At 44.0% G+C, this 24,053-nt stretch overlaps 2 protein-coding genes across 2 annotated transcripts in view; both read left to right on the top strand.

Annotated features, from left to right (window-relative positions):
- Window positions 1–5,431: 5,431 nt before the first annotated feature.
- The window catches only part of BICRAL (BICRA like chromatin remodeling complex associated protein), a 79,919-nt gene continuing 61,297 nt past the window's right edge, over window positions 5,432–24,053 (top strand). The window contains exon 1 of the mRNA XM_047797667.1: window positions 5,432–5,731. The gene's annotated coding sequence lies outside the window, so the exon portion shown is untranslated. The remainder of the gene's footprint in view (window positions 5,732–24,053) is intronic.
- On the top strand, window positions 6,427–9,549 carry LOC125136835 (translation initiation factor IF-2-like). The gene has a single exon (XM_047797670.1). It carries the CDS (start codon window positions 6,594–6,596, stop codon window positions 7,239–7,241), a length of 648 nt encoding a protein of 215 aa, XP_047653626.1. The 5' UTR covers window positions 6,427–6,593; the 3' UTR covers window positions 7,242–9,549.

Below are 24,053 nucleotides of genomic sequence, written 5' to 3' on the forward strand. Positions count from 1 at the left end.
GGTGCCTTCCCGCCTTCCTCCTAACCTGATGGCTGTCCACCCCCTCATATACTCTGTGGGGAAACAGGCTGGATGTGTAAGACAGCAAGGCCAGTGGGAGTGCTGATGCCTTCTTCTTTTTTTTTTTTTTTTTTAAGCAGTTCTGCTCTACTCCTTATCCTTGTACTAGAAGCTTGTAGGAGTTCAGATTTTTTTTTTTTTTTTCCCAAGTCTGTCAAGGAAAATAACCAGCTTGAAATATGTCAGGACTAGAATAGCCCTAGTCTCTACCAAGATGATTTAGTGTTTATGTTCATGTAGCAAATAAAATAATAATGTAGGCAAGGTATTAAAAACATTTGTAATCACTCCAGTAGGTTGCTCACTTACCATTGCTTTGAAAACAATTTCAGGTTTCTTCTAGCAATAGTATTAACAACCACAACAATAATGCCAACTATTATTGAATACTTACTATATACTAGGCACTAAAGCAAGGGTTTTGCATACCTAGTATCACTGACCTCTCCCCCTGCTGACCTGAGATATGGCTCTTGTCACCTTCTTTTTACATATGAGTAAACATGAGGTGATAGAATTTTATTTTTTTTTTTTTGCTTTTTAGGGCCGCCCCATGGCATATGGAGGTTCACAGGCTGGGGGTCAAATTGGAACTACAGCTGCCGGCCTATGCCACAACCACGGCCACAGCCACGCAGGATCTGAGCCATGTCTATGACCGACACCACAGCTCACGGCAATGCCAGATCCTTAACCCACTGAGTGAGGCCAGGGATCAAACCCACAACCTCACGGTTACTAGTTGGGTTCATTTCCACTGCGCCACATTGGGAACTCCAATAGAATTGTAAAACATAGGCCAAGATCACATGGCTAAACAGTGGCAATGATAAAGCTCCAACTGATGAGAGAGAGAATGAGAAGGAGACAGAGAACTTCTAAACCATTAGGCAATACAGCCTGTGATCAACCGGGCAGTGGTTGTATGTGGTTCAGGGAGATTTACTATATCACGTAAACATATAGGGAGAGATATGCTGATTCCTTGTATCGTATACATTTTGTGGACAGGGCTGTTTTTCTCTTCTCCCACAAGTGCTGACTGAGAGATAACGATATACAAAGTACTCTGCTAGGGCCTAAGAAAAGAAAAAGGCCTTGAGGAGCTCCAGATCCAGGACAGACCATAAGAGAGATATAATAGGAGGAATCTTGTGAGAGTGCCTTTGGAAATTTACATGGGGAGAGTTCACCCGGTTCAACCAGGCTTATACCCAAACAGGGCGATAAAATATTAGCTGAGTGTACTGACCTCTCATATTTCAGGTGCTGTGCTCAACATTTTACATGCACTGGTTCCTGAATCCTTAAAATAACTCTCAGACATGAGTGCTATAATTATCCCTGTTTTATAGATGAGGAAGTCAAACCTCTGAGGGGTGAAGTGACTTGCCCAGAGCCACACACCTGCTGTGTAACAAAGGTGGAATTTGAACTCAAGTCAGTCTGAGTACAGTGCCAGTGCCTTTAAGCCTAAGAATCTAAGTATCTCTAGAGGTACACATAAGAGTCCCTACTTATTTATGTACATGGAGAACTTTAAAATTTTTATTTCACACATGCAGTATACAGCCCTTAGTAACTCATGGGGTATATTTCAGATCTCTGTGGTCTAGACACATCTGGTCATGCATAGCATCACTTACGCTCCAGCATTTGCATTCTCCGCCTCAGAGCATGGCCAACTAACCAAGGGGAACATTTAGAGGAAGAACACAAAAAAACAGAAACATTTCCACTTTTACTTTTTATGTGGACACTTGTTTATTTAGAGGCCCAAACACATGCTAGAACATTTCAATGATAATTACATCTTCTTTTCCTTCTTTTTTCTGTGTCCACTTGCCCTTCTTTCTAGGTCATATACACAGATGAGAATCATTGGAGTGACCATTTAATTGTACATAATTAAATTGTAGGCAATAGAGTTAAAATTATTTGCATATAGTCAAACCATTTTAAGAACTTTCCTCTTTAAAAGTTTCCCAATCTTACATTCAGATACCCAAATCCTGTCTGTATAAACCATAACTTAAAAGTTTATGTACAAAGGCATATCACTTATTTAAAAAAATTTTTTTTAAATTCATATGGAAAAAAGTTGTTTTTGGAGTTCCCTGGTGGCTCAGCAGGTTAAGGGTCTGGCCTTGTCACTACTGTGGCTCAGGTCACTACTGTGGTGAGGCTTCAGTCCCTGGCCCTAGAACTTCTGCATGCATGGGCACAGCCAAAATTTTGTTTTTGTTTTATTACTAACTGATTTCAATTTGCTGTTACCTGGTGAATCTGAGATTCTCCTTACTGCTGTTCCAGTATCGGCCCCCTCCCCACATATTTTAAATTAGATTTGAAAACTGGCATTGTCAAAGTAGGTCTTCCCTCGTTAAAGGGTGGTCCCCTCTGCCTGTACTACACCACTGAACTTGGTTTATATTGAAACAGCAAGAACTGCTTGTTCCCATGATCCTTTGGGAGACTTGAAAAGAGGGTAAATTGTGACGTCAACTAGGCCTGGGCTCCCCCAGCAGCTCTTACTAGACTGATGACCTCAGGCAAATTACTGAAACATTGGGAGATTTCATCTGCAAAAAAAATCTGGATAATTAAACATTATTCTATGGGTTAGCATGAAGGTTCATGCAAGGATAGAATATTAGAGTATCTCGAATAATGCCCGGTAGCACCTAGTAGGCCCTCAGTAAATGTCGGTGCTCTTATATTTAGACACTTGTGGAAAAAATCCACAATGCCCTATACTCTTCAGAAGTGTATAAATTCGGCTTTGTTGGGTGATCTTTTAAAGTCAGGTTTGTGGAGTTCCTGTTGTGGAGCAGTGGAAATGAATCCAACTAGTAACCATGAGGTTGCAGGTTTGATCCCTGGCCTCGCTCAGTGGGTTAAGGATCCAGGCGTTGTGAGCTGTGGTGTAGGTCAAAGATGCAGCTTGGACCCTACACTGCTGTGGTGTTGGCTGGCAGCTGTAGCTCCAACTCAACTCCTAGCCTGGGAACCCCCATATGTGGAGGGTACAGCCCTAAAAAGCAAAAAAATAAGGTCAGATTTGTTTTTCTTAAGGGTTTTGGCCTACTTAGGAGAAAAGCTTTCTGAAATCCATTAATATTTCATTGGAGCTGTGGAGCAACAGCTGTAAAACTTGCTTGGTGGGCCCTAATTGTGATGAATAATCCATGGAATCTATTGAAATGTAATTCTTCAAAACGTGTATTATAATTAAAACTCCAGCCAATCCAAAGGCACTTTGAAACATGTTTAAAAATTTCCCAAGCCAATTAGAAAACTGCTTGGTCCAACTGTCAAGTGTAGAGAAATATGCTAATGTATGCAAAGACTACTGTTCCAGGAAGGCCTTGGCTGAATGTGACCGCACACTACACACGTTCTGAGCAAACACCTTGATGATACTATGTGATACTAAATCACTGACTGTATTATTAAGGCGTCTAAATACAAAGCACAAGTGGTTAATGACAGAGTGGCAGTAACTGGAACAAGATATGGTTTGTTTTTTTAAAAGATCTTTTATCTTGAATATGACAACATTGTATGCCAACCTTGACATATTTATTTTGTGCAATAAAATAGCACAGTTACAGTATTCTTATAAAAGCAACAAGGAGTGATACCATTATGCTTTTTAATGCTAAGGGGATATTATGTTAGAAACTAAACAATTTCACTTAGGAGTTCCTGTCTTGGCTCAGTGGTTAACGAATCTGACTAGCATCCATGAAAATACAGGTTCAATCCCTGGCCTTGCTCAGTGGGTTAAGGATCCGGCGTTGCCATGAGCTGTGGTGTAGGTCGCAGACACCGATCGGTTCCTGCATTGCTATGGCTGTGGCAGAGGCTGGCAGCTATAGTTCTGATTGACCCCTAGCCTGGGAACCTCCTTATGCCCCAGCTGCAGTTCTAAAAAAAGCAGAGAGAGAGAGAACAGTTTCACTTAAATAATTTAAATCTAGGGATAATTTTATTTTAAACCCATCAACTATCTGGGGTAGTCTTTCTGTTTATCAGTAGAACTTCATTGCTATATGTAATACAAACTAATTTTTTTTTGGTCTTTTTTGTCTTTTTAGGGCCACACCCATGGCATATGGAGGTTCCCAGGCCAGGGGTACAATTGGAGCTACAGCTGCTAGCTTATGCCAGAGCCACAGCAACACCAGATCCTAGCCGAGTCTTCGACCTACACCACAGCTCATGGCAACGCCAGATCCTTAACCCACTCACTGAGCGAGGCCAGGGATTGAACCTGCAACCTCATGGTTCCTAGTCGGATTCGTTTCTGCTGCGCCATGAGGGGAACTCCAGTAGTACAAAATAATTTAAAATTTTACGATATTTCTAGGGATTACATAAGTATTTTAAAAAATCCGAATCACATTTTTGTACAATTGATCTTTTACCTTGATGGTTATTTAAATTAAAAGACAACAAAACCCCCACCATATTTTTGTGGGCATTTATGGAAAAAAGTAAATGTAATTAACCTAGACCACAAAGGCACCCACCCAAAATCCACATTGTCATAATTCACATTTATTTATATGCTGTGGGTGCTGGATGGTTAAATGGAGACATCTCAACAATTTGAGATTTGAGATTAAAAACGGGTGGTAATTATACTTGACTAAATAGTGTTAAAAGTTTGGGCAGCTTGCTCTTTTTTAAACTTGTTCTATTTCTCTGGATTTTTGAGTAGCTCTCTTTTTAAGACTGGGGATCACATCATGAAGATTCCACAACTGTGGGATAAAAGTATCTACATAAAAAGAAAGCAGTTGGAATTGCACGTTTTGAGAGTGACTTAGCTCCTCACCTTCATCTTGGCCGCTACAGTTGGGTTTTTTTTTTTTTTTTTCTACCTTTCAATGTTGAAATACAGGTTTACAGATAAGGTTTCACAGCATTCTGGAATGGAAAGAGGGTGTTGCAAAAGAAATCTTAGTAGAATTAAAAGTTAGAATGAAATCAATTATTTGCCAAATAACTAAAAGTGATGTTTTCGGGTTTTTTATTTAAGCATATGCAAAAAAGTACTTACTGGGACTTGTTCTAATTAGAGTTATAAAGAAATATTGTTTTTTGTTTTTAAATTCCCCTCCTGCCTCTCCTCCCCCTGGCTAAAACTGGATTGTGTGTGTGTGTGTTTGTGTGTGTGTGCGCGCAGAGCGCCTGCGGAGAATAGCACGCATCTTGTAGATCTTAAAAAAAAAAAAAAAAAAGCCAAAAAACCCTGTTTCTTGAATAAACCACTACATTTCTTGAAGTTAAAAAGAATCCCAAAGGAAACAGGAATTAACAGCTCTGGAGCTTGGGTTTTCTTAAAAAAAAATTTTTTTTTTTAATTAAAAAAATCCTAATCTCCACGTTTTTTGCTAGGCGAGAACCGAAGTTTGGAGGTAGACGAGCAGGCGAGCGGTTTGCCCGGGCGCAGAGCATGAAGGCCGGGCGGGCGCGGGGAGCGGGCGCCCGCCGCCCGGCGCGGGGGTGAGCGAGAGAGAGAGCGGAGCGCGTGTGGCCGGCGCCGCTCGGCCGGGAGCTCCCGCGCCCGCGCCCCGCGCCCCGCGCCCGCCGCCGCCGCCGCCGCCGCCCCTGGTGCGATGGCGCAGAAACCCCGTTGACAAGGCACTGCTTTTTCATGACGGTGAGTTTCCCTTTGAGTGTATTATAATTTTGTGATAAAAATTTCAAGGAGAAAAAAAAAAAAACACACACAACCTCCTTCCTCTGCCTCTTTCCTTCGGGGAGGGGAAAAGCGAGGGAGGGGGGGCTGGAGATCTATCTCCAGACAGACAGAAAAGAAAGAGGAGCAAATTAAACACCGAGTTGCCAAAACCAGGATATTAGGTTTCAGCCCAGAGAGCTATTGGCTAAGGCTGTGTTTTTTTTTTGGGGGGGGTGGGTTTGTGGGTGGGTGATGGTGGTGGTGGGTGGATGTTTAATGGACACGGAGAAAAGGGGAATCGAGTGTTTATGTCTTTCCCAGCGATGCCCGGGCCCCGGGAAGACCAAGTTCAGTGTCTCGGGCGGGGCGCGGGCGGGCAGGGGGCGGCGGGGCCGGGCTGGGGGCGCTTCGGCGGGGTGGGGGCCCGGCGCCTTTTTTTTTTTTTTTTTTTTCCTTTTCCGCGGATGCAAATTTCTGGAGCGGGGAGAGGGAGAGCCTGGGAAGGGGGGTGGCGTGGCGGTTGGTGGTGGGGAGGAGAGGGGAGGGAAGCCTTTTAATGACTCATTGATTGAGCCGGTTTAAAATTAGTTGTGTGCGCGAGTGTGAGTGTGTTTTCCGCCCCCCCGGAGCCGCCGGGAGCCGGGAAGGAGGGAGCGGGGCTCGGCGAGGGGAGGACGGCGCGGCGGGGCCGCGAGCAGGGGGCAGGGAGGGCCAGGAGTGACGGCGGGCGAGGAAGAAAAATAAGCTTTTCCAATCTCCTCCCCTCGGTTTTCCCCCCCTCGTTGCTTTTCTCTCTCGGAAGCTCTTGGGTGTGAATCGCATTTTCTTTCTTCTCGGCAAAATGGACCCCACGTCCCGAGGGGGGAGGGGAGCGGGCGGGAGGGAGCCGGCGGCGGAGACGGGGTTTATTTTTCTTCCTGGCTTCCTCCTTCCCGCCGCTAGTGCGGGCGGCCGCGGCCGGGAGAGCTTGGGGCCGGCCGACCACCCCGGCCCGGTGCCCGATCCGGCCCGGTTCCCGGAGCGCGCCTGCCGGCGGGACTGGCCTTTCCCCGTTGCCTCGCTGCCTGGGCCCGAAGCACCACCGACGACCCGCGGCCGGGCCCGAACAAGCCCTCGCGCCGCGCGGAGGACCCGCGGCCCAGCCAGGCGCCTGCTGCGGGGCCCGCGGGGCGGGTCCGAAGAGACGGGAGCTCGGTGGCACTCTTGGCCGAGATTGCGCGGGCCCGACGCGGTTCGCGTCCCCCGCATCGGCCGGGACGCGGGCTCTTGCGGGGGTGGGGTGGGGTGGGGGCGGTTGGAAGGCGCTAAGATGGCGCTGGGCCTGGCCCGTCGCCAGGGCTGGTGGCGCAGTTGCTCCGCGGGCGCCATCTTTCCTGGCGGCGCGGGCGGCGCCCTTCGTGGATGCTTCTCGGCCTCAGCGCTTGGAGGTCCGGGGTGTGGGGGCTCCGCTCCCGGGCCGAATGCCGTACTTGGGCCGGGGGCCGCGTAGCATGGTCCTTCCCGGTGCCCCCAGACCCAAAAGACGAGGCCGCCGGCTCAGAGCGAGAAGGGACTGGGGGCGCCGGCGTCTTGCTGCTTTTACCATTTGCCTTTGAGCGAGGACGTGGGCTGAGGATCGGGCGTTGAAGCCGAGGGGTTCCCTCCCTGAACTTGCTTCCCACCTCGTCAAAATTGGAGGTGAAGGCTCCTGTCGCCTTCCTAAGGCTGCAGCCTGGACCCTTTGTCTTCCTTCCCTGGGCCTGGCTAGGGCAGGGCATGGAGGCTTTTCCTTCATTCTCTTCCAGCTCATTTCGAGAGTAGAGTCAGACAGACCAGGTTACACAATTGCAAAAAAATTTTTTTAAAGTCTAGGACGGTGTCTGTCTCCCTTTCGGGAATGTGGTTCTGTATAGATCCCTTATGTTAGTTTTAGTTTTTAGTTGGTTGTGTTTTCAAGCAACCCTGGAGAGATATTTCTGTAGTCACATTGTGGGAAGGTGAAGGTTCCAGTGATTAGAAACTTCTTGTTGGCTTTCGTATTACCTATTCCAAATGGTAGTCAATTAAGAATTTCTTAGACCCTGACCAGAAAAATTAAACCTACCTTGAAACACTCCCAGAGACTTTTTTCCTTTCCCTTTCTAAAAATAACCCCCCCAAAGCACTGTATCTTGCTTTAATCTGTGTCTCATCAGTATAAGACTTCTCAGTTCCCCCACTCGATATTTAAAGTATTTCCTTAAAAGCATTCATTTAAGTATTTATTTGTCCTGTAGTAGCTTATATCAAGGTGCGTGTGGGTTTTAACTTTGTTTTCAGTTGTTACTGAAAAGATTATTGGGAGGAAAAAAAAAGTCTGTAAAGCTCTAATCTCTCTAGGAATCCACAGAGATGGAAAGTGAATAGTTAACTTCTGGTGGATAAAAGTAACATAGTGGCACCATTAGGTGTGTCCTTGTATTTATAAACACTGTGGTGCATGTTTCAGGCCCTTTAAGACATACTGTGTATTGAAGACTGTTGTGTGCCGGGAACTGTGCTTGGTGCTTTATTTCTTATTTATTTATCATATCACCCCTGTAATATTGGGTGTTAAATATTAACACAGATAAATATTATCTGTTTACCAGGGAAGAAACTAATAAGTGTGCTGAAATAATCGAATTGTTCAAGGTCTTAAAGTTTGAGGTGGTAGAATTGACAGTGGATCTCAAAAGCCATGTTCTTGGCTTTGTACCTGTGATTTCCAAATCTGAGCAGAATCTACTGGGGAGATGTTGTAAAATACAGATTTGTAACATTTGCTATCCGTTAGAGACAGTTGGGGTTTTTTTCAAGGGTCTAATGTGCTAGGCAGTCTTAGTTTTAAGCTTCCGATTTTCAATTTCTTGATGTCCCTAACACTCTCCAATTTTGAAATTCCGGCTCATCCAGGATCCCCTAACTCCAAATCTGTAGGGCTGTGTTATTCCAAAACTCTCGGGGTGATGCCATTGTGGCACAGAGACATTCAGAAATCCCTGTACTATACTTTGCCTGTGCTGCTGGCTCTGTAATTGGAACTTGAGACTCGAGGTGCTTACCATTTTGTTTCAACACAGTTTTATTGTTCAGGTTATTCTCATTTTCATTTTTCTCCTCTGCCATTTATCAAATTGTTGAAACTACTTACAGAAAGAAAGCTTAAGTATCCTAAGACTTCAGAATCTCAGTACATTTAAAAAAAAGTTGGTCATTTCATTTTCTTGAGAAGTTAAATAGCGTATGGGCTTCTAGGTCTAGCCTGGCCATCTAGTTTAGTCAAGACAGCCATCCAACAAAAACAGAATTGAACCTAGGATTGATTAAAAAAATAGAAATAGGGTAGAAAAAAATCCCGAAATAAAAACTAGAGATAAATCCTTCAAAGAAAGTGTTCTTTTTTGAATTTGGAATTGGGAAGGTGTCTTTTCGGTTTTAAGAAGTAGAATGGGGAACTTACTCTAATCATGAGACTTCATAAGAAAAGAGTATGTGTTAAAGGCACAGAATGTCAGGAAGAAACATCCAGAACAGGTGATAAATAGCTGACTAGACCAAAATGAGAGAGAACCAAGTCAGTGAGGAAATCACTCTCTGGAGCAAGGATCACATATTTTAGTTATTTTGCGCTTTTCTTTCTTTATTACCAAATCACTATTGTGATTAGTGATTGCTAGGGGAATGGTTGAAAAACTTGAATTTTTGATGCAGGTGTCACAAGTATATTATTTTTGCCTACACCCATATTCCTCTGTCCTTCCACATTTTGAAAAGTTTTATAAAGAGCAGCTGTTGGATACCTGTGTGTTGTCTGTGTCCAGTCTAGACTTTGGGTGGGGGGCGGGAGTTGTAGTCCTTGTCTCATGTGGTTTTTCTCCCCTAGTTTTTTTTTTTCATGGTAAATGCCAGAGTAATTATTTTCTTTGACTAAAATCCAGAAAAGCTTGAAACGAGGGGAAATCTAAAGTAAACCAGCTCAGGAGTTCCTGTCATGGTGCAGCGGAAATGAATCCGACTAGGAACTGTGAGGTTGTGGGTTCAGTCCCTGGTCTCGCTCAGTGGGTTAAGGATCTGGCATTGCCATGAGCTGTGGTGTAGGTTGCAGATGCGGCTCGGACCTGGGGTTGCTGTGTCTCTGGCGTAGGCCAGCAGCTACAGCTCCCATTAGACCCCTAGCCTGGGAACGTCCATATGCCGCGGGTGTGGCCCACAAAAAAAGAGGCAAAAATAAATAAATAAATAAACCTGCTCAGAGGGAAAAAGTAGCTTCTTTATTTTAAGCTAGCCATTAGTGAATTTCAAGACAGACAAGATCTCAGCCCTCTTTGAATTTATGGTATGGTGGGGAAAACTGGAAAAAAGTACACACAAATAATCAAAATAATTTCTGATTAAGAAAAATTCTTACAAGTGAATAAGCTGGTGGATCTAAAAGAGTGAATTGTAGAGGATGACTATTTTGGCTAGTAAGAGTCAAGGAGCGTCCCTTTGAAAAGGTGACATTTGAGCTGAGACTTGAAGCACGATCTTGTGCTAGCCATATGAAAAGCTGGGGAGACATTCCTGGCCTGGTAACAAGTGCAGAGACCTGAAAGGCACAGACGGGCATGGATGTTGGAATGGAAGAAGCAAGAAGAAAATGGAATGAGATGGAGTTAGATTGTGCAGGGCTTCTTGTATTGAGGTGTCCGAGGGCTGGGGCTTTTATTTTAATGAAATGAGAAATGAAGTCCTGCTGTAGTGCAGCCAGTTAAGGATCCAGCATTGTCTCTGCAATAGCACAGATTCCATCCTCTGGCCCAGCGCAGTGGGTTAATGATTGGGTGTTGCTGCAGCTGTGGTGTAGGTTGTAGCTGTAGCTCAGATTCAATCCCTGGTCCAGGAACTTCATATGCCATAAGTATGACCAAAAATGAAAAAATGAGAATCTATTCTAGGGCTTCAATTAAGGCAGTGATATGTTTTTGTTTTTAAACATCACTGGCTGGAGTTCCCACCGTGGCACAGTGGAAACGAATCCAACTAGGAACCATGAGGTTGCAGGTTCAATCCCTGGCCTTGCTCAGTGGGTTAAGGATCTGGCGTTGCCATGAGCTGTGGTGTAGGTCGCAGACTTGTCTCGGATCCCATGTTGCTGTGGCTGTGGTGTAGACCGGCCGCTACAACTCCGATTGGACCCTAGCCTGGGAACCTCCACATGCCGCAGAGGCAGCCCTAGAAATGGCAAAAAAAAAAGACCTAAAAATAAAATAAAATAAATTAAACATAACTGGCTGCTCTATGAAGCAAGAGAGGAAGCAGAGAAGTCAGTTAAGAGGCTATTGGCAGTGGTCAGCCCAAGATTGATAGTATGGTGGCAGTGGAGACGGAGCAGCCTAGATGAAGTTTCAATTAGAAATATTTGATTACTGGGGAGTTCCTGCCGTGGCACAGTGGATTAAGATTCTGACTGCAGCAGCTTGGGTACAGGTTCAATTCCCAGCCTGGAGCAGTAGCTTAAAGGATCTGACATTGCTGCTTGATTCAGGCCCCCCCCCCCACCCCCCGCATGCCCCAGATCTTCCATATGCTGTGAGTGTGGCCATTAAAACAAAAATGTTTTCTTACTGGATTGGCTGTGGAGAAAGAGATGGAGGAATTAAGGATACCTTTGGGTTCGTGGCCTGAGCCTTGATGGTTGATGGTGCCATCTGCTGGTAGAGAAGATCGGGAGAGGAAGAACGAGGAGGGTGGGTAACTGGAGTTCTATGTTGAACCTGTTAGGTTTTTGAAATACTTGTGAGTCAACCAAGTGGAAAGTCAAGAAGGCGAGTTTTCAAGTTGAGCTAAGAGGAGTGACATAAACTTGGGGAGTCACAAGCAGAGATGGTATGTCATGGAACTGTTCGGATCATAGAAAACTTAGGCTCAACCTCTAAAAGTTCTAGTGGGTGAAGGTTGGGCAAAGGAAACTAAGAAGGATTAGTATTAAAGCAGGAGGGTGAATTATCCTTTTCAGGAAAAGAGGGAATGATCTGCTTTGCCAAATGCTACTGAGAAGTTTTTGAGAACAGTGAGGAAGATTCCTCTTGGATCTGGCGCTCTGTCTCTCATTTTTTAGGGCTATACCTGCGGCATATAAAAGTTCTCTGGCTAGGGGTCAAATTGGAGCTATAGCAGCCGACCACCTCAGCCCACGGCAACGCCAGATCCTTAACCCACTGATCAAGGCCAGGGATTGAACCCGCGTCCTTGTGGATACTAGTTGGGTTTGTTACTGCTGAGCCACAATGGGAACTCCTCTCTTTTATTTATTTATTTTGGTTGGGCCCACAGCATGCAGAAGTTCTGGGGCCAGGGATTGAACCCATGCCACAGCAGTGACAACTCTGGATCCTTAACCAGTTGACCACAAGGGAACTCAGGATTTGCTCTCTCTTTTTTTTTTGTCTTTTTGCCATTTCTTGGGCCGCTCCTGCGGCATATGGAGGTTCCTGGGCTAGGGGTCGAATCAGAGCTGTAGCTGCCAGCCTACGCCAGAGCCACAGCAACGCGGGATCCGAGCCGCGTCTGCAACCTACACCACAGCTCACGGCAACGCCGGAACCTTGACCCACTGAGCAAGGGCAGGGATCGAACCCGCAACCTCATGGTTCCTAGTCGGATTCGCTAACCACTGCGCCACAACGGGAACTCCTGGATTTGCTCTCTTGACAGGTAGTTTCAGTGGCGTTCAGGGATGGAAGCCACATTGGAATGTATTGAGGGAATGGAGTGAAGTGACTGTAAACCACTTGTTAGGAAAGTTTTGCTGTAAAGGGCAGAACCGCACAGCAATGGCTGGAGAGAGAGGTGGGGTCAGGGAAGAGCACTTTTTTTTTCCTTTTTTTTTGTGTGTGTTTTGTCTTTTTAGGGCTGCACCAGCGGCATATGGAGGTTGCCAGGCTAGGGGTCTAATCGGAGCTGTAGCTGCCGGCCTATGCCACAGCCGTAGTAACCCTAGATCCGAGCCACAGCTGAGACATATACCACAGCTCTCGGCAATGCCGGATCCTCAACCCACTGAGCGAGGCCAGGGATCAAACCCGCAACTTCATGGTTCCCAGTCGGATTCATCTCCGCTGTGCCATGACGGGAACGCCTCTTTTTTTTTTTTTTTTTTTTAATGATGGAAAATAGAAGAGCATTTTCAAATAAGCTAGTGAGAATATCTGATAGAGACTAATGCAGAAGAGAGATAAGACTACCAAAGGAGCAAAATTCTTGAAGAGAGAAGGAATTCAAGAAGAGGGCTTGCCTTTGGTGGAGCAAGATGTCTGGCAGTATAGCAGGAGAGAAGGCAGGTTTCGGAATTGGAGGTGGAGTACGGGACTTCCTGCTCTCATGGCTTCTGTTTTCTCCGTGAAGTCTGAGGCAGGGCCAGCAGCTGGAAGGGAGAAGGAATGTGGATGGTTTGAGAAGGATACTGCCTTGGACAGCAGGACAGTGAGCTCACTGGGGCATGAGGTAGGATTGCTAGGTATTATTGACTGTCTGGATGCAGGCTGGGGGGCGGGGTCTGAATTTAAGGTGAAACCAATCAACCCAGTTAGTGTGTGGCATTCTCCCACAAACATTCATCTGATACACGGGAGACAGAGCAGCCAGGTGATCAGTTCAGCCAAGATTGGCATTTTGCCCCCCAGCTGTGATTGGATGCCAGGGGGTGATTAACGGAGAGGAACCTTGGAATATTGTCAGGGTAGGAAAGCAAGAGAAGATAATGGAGCTGGGGGTGAAGGTAACCATGAAAATCATGTTTGGTTAATAAGAAGTGAGTTAATGGGTAGAGAATTTCAACCAAGGATGATGAAAAAGTGGAGATGGATAGTGACAGCAGTTGCACAATAATGTAAATGTACTTAAAGTGAATGAACTGTCCACTTACATGGTAAATCTTATGTGTGTTTAATTAATTTAAAAATGAATTAACATTTAAACATTTGTGGCAGGTACAGATGTTATTTGCACAGGGTTTTGGACTATTTGCAGAGTACTCTTCTGTGGAAGAAAGTAGCTTTAGAAACCAAATCTCAAGTTATTCAGACTAAAGAAGGAGGGTATCCCCTCTTATCATGGCCCCAAATCTGAGTAGGCGTAACAGTCATCTATAGACACAAATCCTGGAGTGGGACAAAGTAGTATTTGTTTCCCTGTTCCTTGTTATTCTAGGTCTTTAGCATAGCATTTAAGACAAGATGGGCGCTCAGTAAACACTTGCTGACTAAATACCTAAGACAACCCAGGAGTTCCCATTGTGGCTCAGAGGGTTAAGACGCTGACAGTATCCATGAGGATGTGGATTTGATCCTTGGCCTCGCCGAGTAGGTTAAGGATCCAGTGTTGCCGTGAGCTGTGGTGTAGGTTGCAGGTGCATCTCAGATCTGGCGTTGCTGTGGCTGTGGTGCAGGCCAGAGCTGCAGCTCTGATTCAACCCCTAGCCTGGGAACTTCCATATGCCTGGGGTGCAGGCCCTAAAAAAAAAAAAGGCAAGAGTAGAATCATAGGAACCAAGGAAAAAACTGGTTTTGAGATGAGTAAAGATCAGCAATGCCTTATATGTTCTGATCTCTGTGGGTAAGAGAAAAATCAGATTAAAGGGAGGGAGAGAACTAGAGGAAATTAGTATATATATATATATTTTTAATTCAGATAATACCAAGTAGAAGTGTGTAGCACTCCCCTTTCTTTATTCTTTCTTTGGGAATGCTGTCATTCATCCTTTTTTTTTTTTTTTTTTTTTGCTTTTTAGGGCTGCACCTGTGGCATATGGAGGTTCCCAGGCTAGGGGTCTAATTGGAGTTGCAGCTGCTGGCCTATGCCACAGCCACAGCAATGCAGTATCTGAGCCGCATCTGTGACCTACACGACAGCTTACAGCAACACCGGATCCTAAACCCGCTGAGCAAGGCCAGGGGTGGAACCTGCGTCCTCACGGTTCCTAGTCAGGTTCATTTCTCCTGCACCATGATGGGAACTCCTTTTGTGCTTTTCATAAGGTTCCTCTGTTCCCCACATTGCCTACAGAAAGTAACCGTGAAGTATAATTAGAGGAGAGTAGGGTAGATGATCGGATTCCAAATGGAGGTCTGTGGTCTTTGCTGAGGAGATAGCAAGGTCATTTGTCAGGCGCAGAGGCAAAAGGTCTTGAGTTTGAGAGGAGTAGATTTGTGGGATGTACTGTAGGCGGAGGACGATTGAATAAAGGGAATGGTACTTAGCTACACTGAGGCCATGTGAATTCAGTGACATAAGCAGTTCCATCTGCAGGGCCTGGGGATCACCAATGTTGTACAGCAGAAGTGGAAATACGGTGGGGGAAGGGGCTGGCAGAAAGGAGGGGGTGGCTAGATGAATGCGGACAAGTGGGAGAGCTGTGACCCAGGAGGAATGAGGTGTGGCTTTAAAGGAAAGCTCTAAATGGAGACCTCGTCAGTGTTCTCTGGCTGCATGGAGGTGGGCCCAGGAGGTCACCCAGCTGGGATGGCTTGCCCAGGTGTTGTGCAGTCAAGAGCCTGGGACTGTCACCATTCGTTGTCCTGTGGGAAAGTGGAAGACAGAGGTCTTGGAGAGAAGAAGCTAGGGGCTTTGAGCTCTTTTCCCCTTACCTCGAATGTGCTTCCCTTCAGGAAAAGATCCTGAGGCCTCACTCTACCAGATCTTAAACCTGAGTTTCCCTTCCCCTTAATCCTAATCACCTTTTTTTTTGGCCTTTTCTTGGGCCGCTCCCACGGCATATGGAGGTTCCCAGGCTAGGGGTCGAATCAGAGCTGTAGCCACTGGCCTACACCACAGCCACAGCAATGCCAGATCTGAGCCGCATTTGCAAACTACGCCACAGCTCACAGCAACACCGGATCTAATCAACTTCAATTTATGTAGTTGTGATTTAATTACACATTTCTTTTTAATAAAGTTGTAAAATTGAACAGTTTCTGTTTTTGTGGGTTCTTTGGCTTATCTTGCAAACACAGTGAACACTCATAACACCTGAAATAAAAACCCTGAACATGAGAATGCGAAGGGAATGAGGTATGAAAGGTGTTACCTTTATAGGAAAAGCTTATCTCAGTTCAGCCAAAATCCAGCAACTTCCTTGTATCATCAGAAATTAAACGTGGTGTCCTGATCTGTAATTGAAGCATTTTCACAAGAAAGAAGATGGGGGAAAGGAGAAATAATATTTGTTAAACCTTGACATTATTTCAGGCCCCAGTGGGTGTTTGGGTGTTTATCATTATTAAATTCTCGCAATACTCAATAGGTAGATTTGTCTCCATTTTATATATAATGAAACTGAGGTTTAGAAATTAAGAAAAAAAAAATCTTGCCCAAGGTTACGTTACTAAGGGGCAGAACTAGGGTTTGAATATATTCTGCAGATCCATGCATCATATGTTTTGCCATTACTAATACCATTCAATCTGTAAATGCCTACTAGTTAAAACATTTTGAGGTCCTAAAATTGGATAAACTTTGTTTCAGTAGGAGTTATAAGAAAAAGTAGTGTTGTATTGATAAAAGTGGTAACCAAAAAACCCAGGATCTTATGTTGATACTCAGATTTTAGGTCAGAGCAGTTATTCTGCTCCTTCTGCAGGTAATTCAGTTTTTATTTGCATAGTATGGTGACCCAAACATGGGACCCATTTTAGCTCTGAACTTGGGGGCAATCAGTGATGAATCATATCTTTTACTTACAAAATCCTGACTGGGAAAGTGAAAACTTAGAACCTTAGTTAAACATGATGTGCTGCAGCTCAAGTTGATCTCTTGCTTGGAATGTTGTCAGTGTCATAAGCATACTAATCATAGTATAGATTTTTGGGAAAAATACTAATTTACAAATTTGTGGTTCACATTAAAGAGGCCATCTTTTTAAAAGAGGCCATACTGTGGGTTGAATATAAGGCCAGTAAGATAACATGTGAAAGGGATTTTTCCCTTCTTGACTTTCTGAGAAAGCTTAGCCCTGAGGCACAACAGTAATAAAAGCTCATGAAACACCTTGTGGATTTTTTTAGTTCACTGAGGCTGACCTACAGCTCTTGAGTGTTAAGTTGCTCTCTGAACAGTCTGAGGCAGTGCGTGAGTTCTTCATGCCAGGCTGCCAGGACTAACTTGAATTTTCCTCCTCCCCCGATGAGAACCAGCCTTCTCACTACTTATTAGTGGTAAGCCTAAACTGGGGAGATAAAGAATTTCAAAATCTTGTAAATGTAATGTGGAAGAGACTTTCAAAATTTATGTAGACTAAATATTTCAAACATAACTAAGGAGTATTGAGACTCCTACTGTATGAAAATCATCCATCCTTAAAAGCTGCTTATAGTGGATTTCTGATTTTTATTGTAAGTTTTTAAAAAAGATAATCTATTTATCTGGTTTCTTGGTTAAGTTTTTCAGAGTTTGTATTCAGCTCTCCTTAGAGAATATTTTACTGTGTTAGAGCCATCCCTAACAGTGAATTTTTAGTAATAATATTTGAAGCTCTGAGCATCTCCCCTGAATTAAAAAAAAAATGCCATAGTTGGTGAATGTTTAGTTTTTTTTTTGTTTTTTTTTTTAATCTTTGTGCCATTTCTTGGGCCGCTTCTGCAGCATATGGAGGTTCCCAGGCTAGGGGTCTAATAGCGGCTGTAGCCACCACCCTACGCCATATCCACAGCAACGCAGGATCCAAGCTGCGTCTGTGACCCACAACACAGCTCACAGCAACACCAGATCCTTAACCCACTAAGCAAGGCCAGGGACCGAACCCGAAACTTCATGGTTCCTAGTCGGATTCGTTAACTACTGAGCCACGACGGGAACTCCGGTGAATGTTTAGTTTTAATGTAATGTATGTGAAGGTTGGATGACTAAAATAACTTAGAGCAGTTTATAATTTATTCTTTTCAGAAATTATTTCTCAATAACTGGTAGAACTGGAGGAGTTCCCTGGTGGCTCAGTGGGGTATGGATCTGGCATTGTCACTGCTGTGGCTCAGATTGCTGCTGTGGTACAGGTTTGATCCCTAGCCCATGAACTTCCTCATGCCAAGGGCACAGTCCCCCCCCCCCCCCAAAAAAAATAGTAGAACTGGAGAAACATGGATGGCATTCTAAGATATTAAAATGTTTATATTTGTGTTTGGCAAACAAAGGTATTACATACAAAGTTAGAATTACTGTAAGAGAAAGTTTTCTAGGAGTTCCCGTCGTGGCGCAGCGGAAACGAATCCGACTGGGAACAATGAGGTTTCGGGTTCAATCCCTGACCTTGTTCAGTGGGTTAAGGACCCAGCGTTGCCATGAGCTGTGGTGTGGGTCGCAGACGCGGCTTGGATCCCTGTTGCTGTGGCTCTTGCATAGGCCGTCATTTACAGCTCCGATTAGACCCCTAGCTTGGGACCTCAATATGCCATGGGTGTGGACCTAAAAAGACAAAAAAAAAATTTTTTTTCTAGAGCAAATTTTAGTTTTTAAATTGGACTTAACCTGGGAAGTAGAATAGTAGGTTTTTTTTTTAATGTGGAGAAATGTCTTCAGATTTAGAAGTAACTCTTTCCATGTATAAAGACTGTTATCCACAAGAAAATCAGATTTTTTTCTCCTGATTAATGAGAGTAAGTTATTTTTGATTGTGTGGTTTTAATTTAGAAGTATTTCTCTTATTTAAAATAAAAATGAATGTTGCTATATTCAGATTTGTTTTAACTCTATTTCCTAGAAGTACAAAGAAATATACTTAGAAATAAGAAGTAAGAATAAACTGACCAAAATGTTTGTATTCCGATTCTCCAGATCTGTGAGAATCTTAGGATTGGAGACTCCATGAGAGTCCCACCCTTTTTTTTTTTAGGTGTGATCACGCTTAAAAGATGCAGATTTACGACTGGGGATATTTGGAGCTGTTTCTCTTCATAAACCTCAAGATAGCTCACTTCATTTATTTATTTTAGGTATTTCTTTTTACTGATCTAGTTTTATAAAATAAATGGTAAATTATTATTTTTTTAAATGGCTGCACCCATGGCATATGGAAGTTCTTGCACCAGGGTTTGAATCCACGCTGCAGCTGCAACCTACACCTAAGCTGTAGCACCACTGGATCCCTATAACACATTGTGCCAGGTGGGGCATAAAACCCACACCTCTGCAGCAACCTGAGCCACTGCAGTGGGATTCTTAATCCACTTCACCCAAGTGGGATTGCCTGATTTTTTTTTTTTTAGTATAATTGATTTACAGTGTTGTGTCAATTTCTGCTGTACAGCGTAGTGACCCAGTCATACGGATGTATACATTCTTTTTATCATACTGTCTTCCATCATGTTCTACCCCAAGAGACTGGACATAGCTCCCTGTGTCCTGAATTTTTTTTTTTTTTTTTTTTTTTTTGCTGCTTTTTAAGGCCACACTTTCAGCTTATGGAAGTTCCCAGGTGAGGGGTCGATCAGAGCTGCAGGTGCCAGCCTGTGCCACAGAAACTCAGGATCTGAACCATGTCTGCAGTCTACGCCATTGCTCAGGCAGGATCCCCAGTCCACTGAGTGAGGCCAGGGATCAAACCCACATCCTCATGGATATTAGTCAGGTTTGTAACTCACTGAGCCACAACTGGAATTCGTGATTCCTGATTTTTCTTTTGAGCCCACTTCTCCCTCCAACTAGTGCCCTAATTCTTTGCTTCTCTAGGGTTGTTTGTTTGGGGGAGTTGTTTTTGTTTTTTAATTTTTGAAACTGTTTCCCTTGTGGAGTTTCCTGGTGGCCTAGTGGTTACAGATCTGGCGGTGTCACTGCTGTGGCACCTGGTTTGATCCCTGGCTGGGGAACTTCCACATGCTGTGGGGGCAGTCCCCAAAAAACCCAAAACCAAAAAAACCTGTTTTACTTGCTTCTCTTTATTAGTCTGACTTTATATGCCACATTGATATACTTTGGATTCTTTTGTCACAGCATATATTATGTAGCTAAAACAATCTGAAAGTAAATGTCCAAAGAGAATAATACAAAGAAAAATGAAATTTGGGTAACACTGTTGTTTGAAAAAGAGGAATGGGGAGAGCCTTAACTTACTTAGAAATGTAAAATGCTGGGCATACCAGCAAAGATTTACTTCTCTTTTGAATATATTTTATGCCTAATAAATTATTACTGTACATTTTTTTTTCATTTGCACTGTCACGTTAAAATTTTAAAATTAAAAATTCTCTTGTGGTGCAGTGCCGCTGAAAAGAAAAAACCACTATTTGACATTAACCTTTTATTTTTGTCATACATTACATAACTGCTCAACTCAATTATTTAAAATGTGTTCTCTGTTCCAGTTACCTTACTATCCAAACATTACATTGAGCTTGACTCTCAAGAATGTTTTCAGACATGTGAACATCCCAAAGCAAATATTTTCTTTTCAGAGCATGACATGGATTTGCTATCATGTATATGCTTTATCTTATATACCTTTAAAATATTTTCCATCCTTTTAAGATTAATTTAAAATTTAAAATATTCTGAGGTTTTTTCTTATACTGCTTTCCAGAAAACTTCCATATGCCACAGGTGCAGCCCTAAAAAGACAAAACAAAAACAAAAAACCCACAGACTATTAGCTCGGGCTGCTGTAGTGAAATGCCGTTGATCCTTGAGCATTGTGGGTTTGAACTGCGTGGGTCCACATATGTGTGGTTGTCTTTTTTTCTGAATACACATGACAAGCACAGCATGATCCACAGTTGGTTGAATCTGCAGATACAGAGCAACTGCCTATATAGAAGACCCACTATAAAGTTATATGCAGAGTTTTGACCATGCAGATAGTGCTCCAACCCCGGAGTTGTTCAAGGGCCACTTGAGTGGCTTAAACAACAGAAACTTATTTTCTCCCAGTTCTAGAGGCTGAGCAGTCCAAGATCAGGGTGCCAGCCAGTTGGCTTGCTGGGGAAGGCCCTCTTCCTAGCTTGCAGACCGCAGCCTTCTTACTGTCATCACCTGAGCTCTGCAGTCTCTTCCTCCTTCAAGAGCACCAGCTGTCTTGGATTAGGGCTCTACCCCCATGAACTCATCTAACCTTAATTACTTCCTAAAAACCTCGTCTCTAAATCCAGTCATATCAGGGCTTAGAGTTTCAACCTGAGTTGTAAGGGGGACACAGTTCAGTCCTTGGCAGTTTCCTCTAGGCAGCGGAATCCTAAGTGATCTTCGTTTTCTTTCTACATTTTCATACTTTTCAAACATTCTGCAGTTGAGAGTGATGGTGAAACTTGGTTCTGCTTCTAGATTCCACTTACATAAGTTACCTAGTAGTCACATTCATAGGGACAGAAATAGAACAGTGGTTGCCAAGGGCTGGGCGGGGGGGAGCAGGTAAGGGGGAGTTAGCAGTTAATGGGTATGGTTTCAGTTTTGCAAGATGAAAAGCCTTCTGGAGATGGATGGTGGTGATGGTTGCACAACAGTGTGAATGTGCTTAATACTACTGAACTGTACACTTAAAAATGATTAAGATGGTGAGTTTCACATTACATGTATTTCACCACAAATAGACACACAAAAATTCCCAGCCTCTCCAAAAGAAAGGGACCCCCAAAACGTTTTAAAAAATGTATAGCTTTTGGAGTTAAACAGATTGGGTGTAAGCAATAGCTCTGTGTTGATACAGTGGTTTTCAGACATAAATGTGCGTCAGGATTACCCGGGTGGCTTGTTTGACACCCCCCAGAGTTCCTGATCCCATAGGTCTGGCATGGGCCTGAGAGTTGGGGGTTTTATCAAACGCCCAGGTAACTGAGAGCCTAGAACAAGTCTTGATTTCCTGTTTATAAAAATGAACCACGAGTTCCTATTGTGGTTTAGCAGTTAAGGAACCCGACTAGCATCCATGGGGACTTGGGTTCAATCCCTGGCCTTGCTCAGAGGGTTAAGGATCCAGCATTGCTATGAGCTGTGGTATAGGTTGCAGACATGGCTCCGATCCTGCATTGCTATGGCTCTGGCATAGGCTGGGGGCTACATTTTTAATTGGACCCCTAGCCTGGGAACCTCTATCTGCTGTGGGCATGTCCCTAAAAAGACAAAAAAGACCCCCCCCCAAAAAATGGGGCTATAATAACCAGTTGGGAGGCTTATGTGAGAGTTCAGGAGTTCTCAGTATCATTTTTAGTTTTTTAGCAAGTAGTTTGCTTTTTCTTCAGATAATTTCCTTTGGATTTTTTTTCTCATGTATTTGAGATCATTTTACACAAACATGAAAAAATAACTTATTTTTAGAAACATATATTAAAGTCCTTTGCTTACATGTGAGTGGCATCTACAATCAGAAGATTAGGATAATTTCAGTCCAGTGGCTAGACTCGGGTTATTATTTTTTTTTTTTGTCTTTTTGCTATTTCTTTGGGCCGCTCCCACGGCATACGGAGGTTCCCAGGCTAGGGGTCGAATCGGAGCTGTAGCCGCCAGCCTACGCCAGAGCCACAGCAACGCCGGATCCGAGCTGCGTCTGCAACCTACACTGCACTCGGCAACGCCGGATCGTTAACCCACTGAGTAAGGGCAGGGACCGAACCCGCAACCTCATGGTTCCTAGTCAGATTCGTTAACCACTGTGCCACGACGGGAACTCCGGGTTATTTTTTGGAACTGATACCTAATCAACATTTTTCCTTTTCCAAATTAAATGTGTATGTTTGTGTGTGTGTGTGTGTGTGGAGGGGATTAAATTCTGGTGAAAACAAGGATTATGGCAATTGTTTCCTCTATCCCCCCCCATCATTAAAAAAAAATCCCATAAATAAAAACTTCTTGGAAGCCGTCCATATATAAATATTATTTATACCTCTTCACCTGTTCTTAACTCTTAAAGATTTCTACCATGTGGCTATCCATAAGGGCCAACAAGGGCCAACGAGCCTCTAGGCCAGTGTTTTTCCTAAACTATATTCTATAAAATTCTCTAGACCTAAACTATCCAATGTGGTGGTCATTAGTGCTTGAAATACACCAATTGCAGTGTGCTGTGAGTGTAAATCAGATTTTGTAGACTTTTGTATGAAAAAAGAGGATGTAAAATATCTCATTATAATTATATTGCATGTTGAAATGATTATCTAAATAAATACTAAATTTTTAAAAACTTTAAATTTTGTCCAAAATAATTTTGGAGTCTTCTGGATGAAATAAAATACAGTTGACCCTTGAACAATGAGAGAGGAGCTCCAATCCCCTATGCAGTCAAAAATACACACATAAGAGTTCCCACTGTGGCACAGTGGGTTAATGACCCTGCTTGTCTCTGTGATGTCACCAGTTCGATCACTGGCTCAGTACAGTGGGTTAAAGGATCTGATACTGCCACAGCTGCCGCAGCTGTGGCTTCAATTCATTCCCCGGCTGGGGAACTTCCATATGACAAGGATGTGACCATTAAAAAAAAAAAAAAAAAATCTGGGGCGTTCCTGTCGTGGCGCAAATCCGACTAGGAACCATGAGGTTGCGGGTTCGGTCCCTGCCCTTGCTCAGTGGGTTAAGTATCCGGCGTTGCCGTGAGCTGTGGTGTAGGTTGCAGATGCGGCTCGGATCCCACGTTGCTGTGGCTCTGGCGTAGGCCGGTGGCTACAGCTCCGATTCGCCCCCTAGCCTGGGAACCTCCGTATGCCGCGGGAGCGGCCCAAAGAAATAGCAAAAAGACAAAAAAAAAAAAAAAAATCTGGAGTTCCCATGTGGCGCAGCGGAAATGAATCCAACTAGGAACCAAGAGGTTTTGGGTTCGATCCCTGGCTTCGCTCAGTGGGTTGAGGGCCCGGTGTTGCCTTGAGCAGTGGTGTAGATTGCAGATGCAGCTCGGATCTGGCGTTGCTGTGGTTCTAGCGTAGGCCCAGTGGCTACAGCTCCCATTAGACCTGTAGCCTGGGAACCTCCTTTTGCCACAGGTGCTGCCCTAAAAAGGACAAAAGACCAAAAAAAAAAAATCCACATACAACTTTTTCTTCCCTCAAAACTTAATAACCTACTGCTGAATGGAAGCCTCACTGATAACGTACAGTCAATTAACATATATTTGGGGAGTTCCCGTTGAGGCTCAGCAGGTTAAGAACCCGACTAGTATCCGTGAGGAAATGGGTTCCATCCCTGGCCTTGCTCAGTGGGTTAAGGACCTGGCGTTGCCGTGAGCTATGGTGTAGATCTCAGACATGGATCTGGTGTTGCTGTGGCTGTGGTGTAGGTCAGGAGCTGCAGCTCTGATCTTACCCCTAGCCCAGGAACTTCCATATGCCACATGTTTGGGCCTAAAAAGAAAAGA

The sequence above is a fragment of the Phacochoerus africanus genome, chromosome 9 (genome assembly GCF_016906955.1).
Source record: "Phacochoerus africanus isolate WHEZ1 chromosome 9, ROS_Pafr_v1, whole genome shotgun sequence".
In the NCBI taxonomy this organism is placed as follows: domain Eukaryota; kingdom Metazoa; phylum Chordata; class Mammalia; order Artiodactyla; family Suidae; genus Phacochoerus; species Phacochoerus africanus.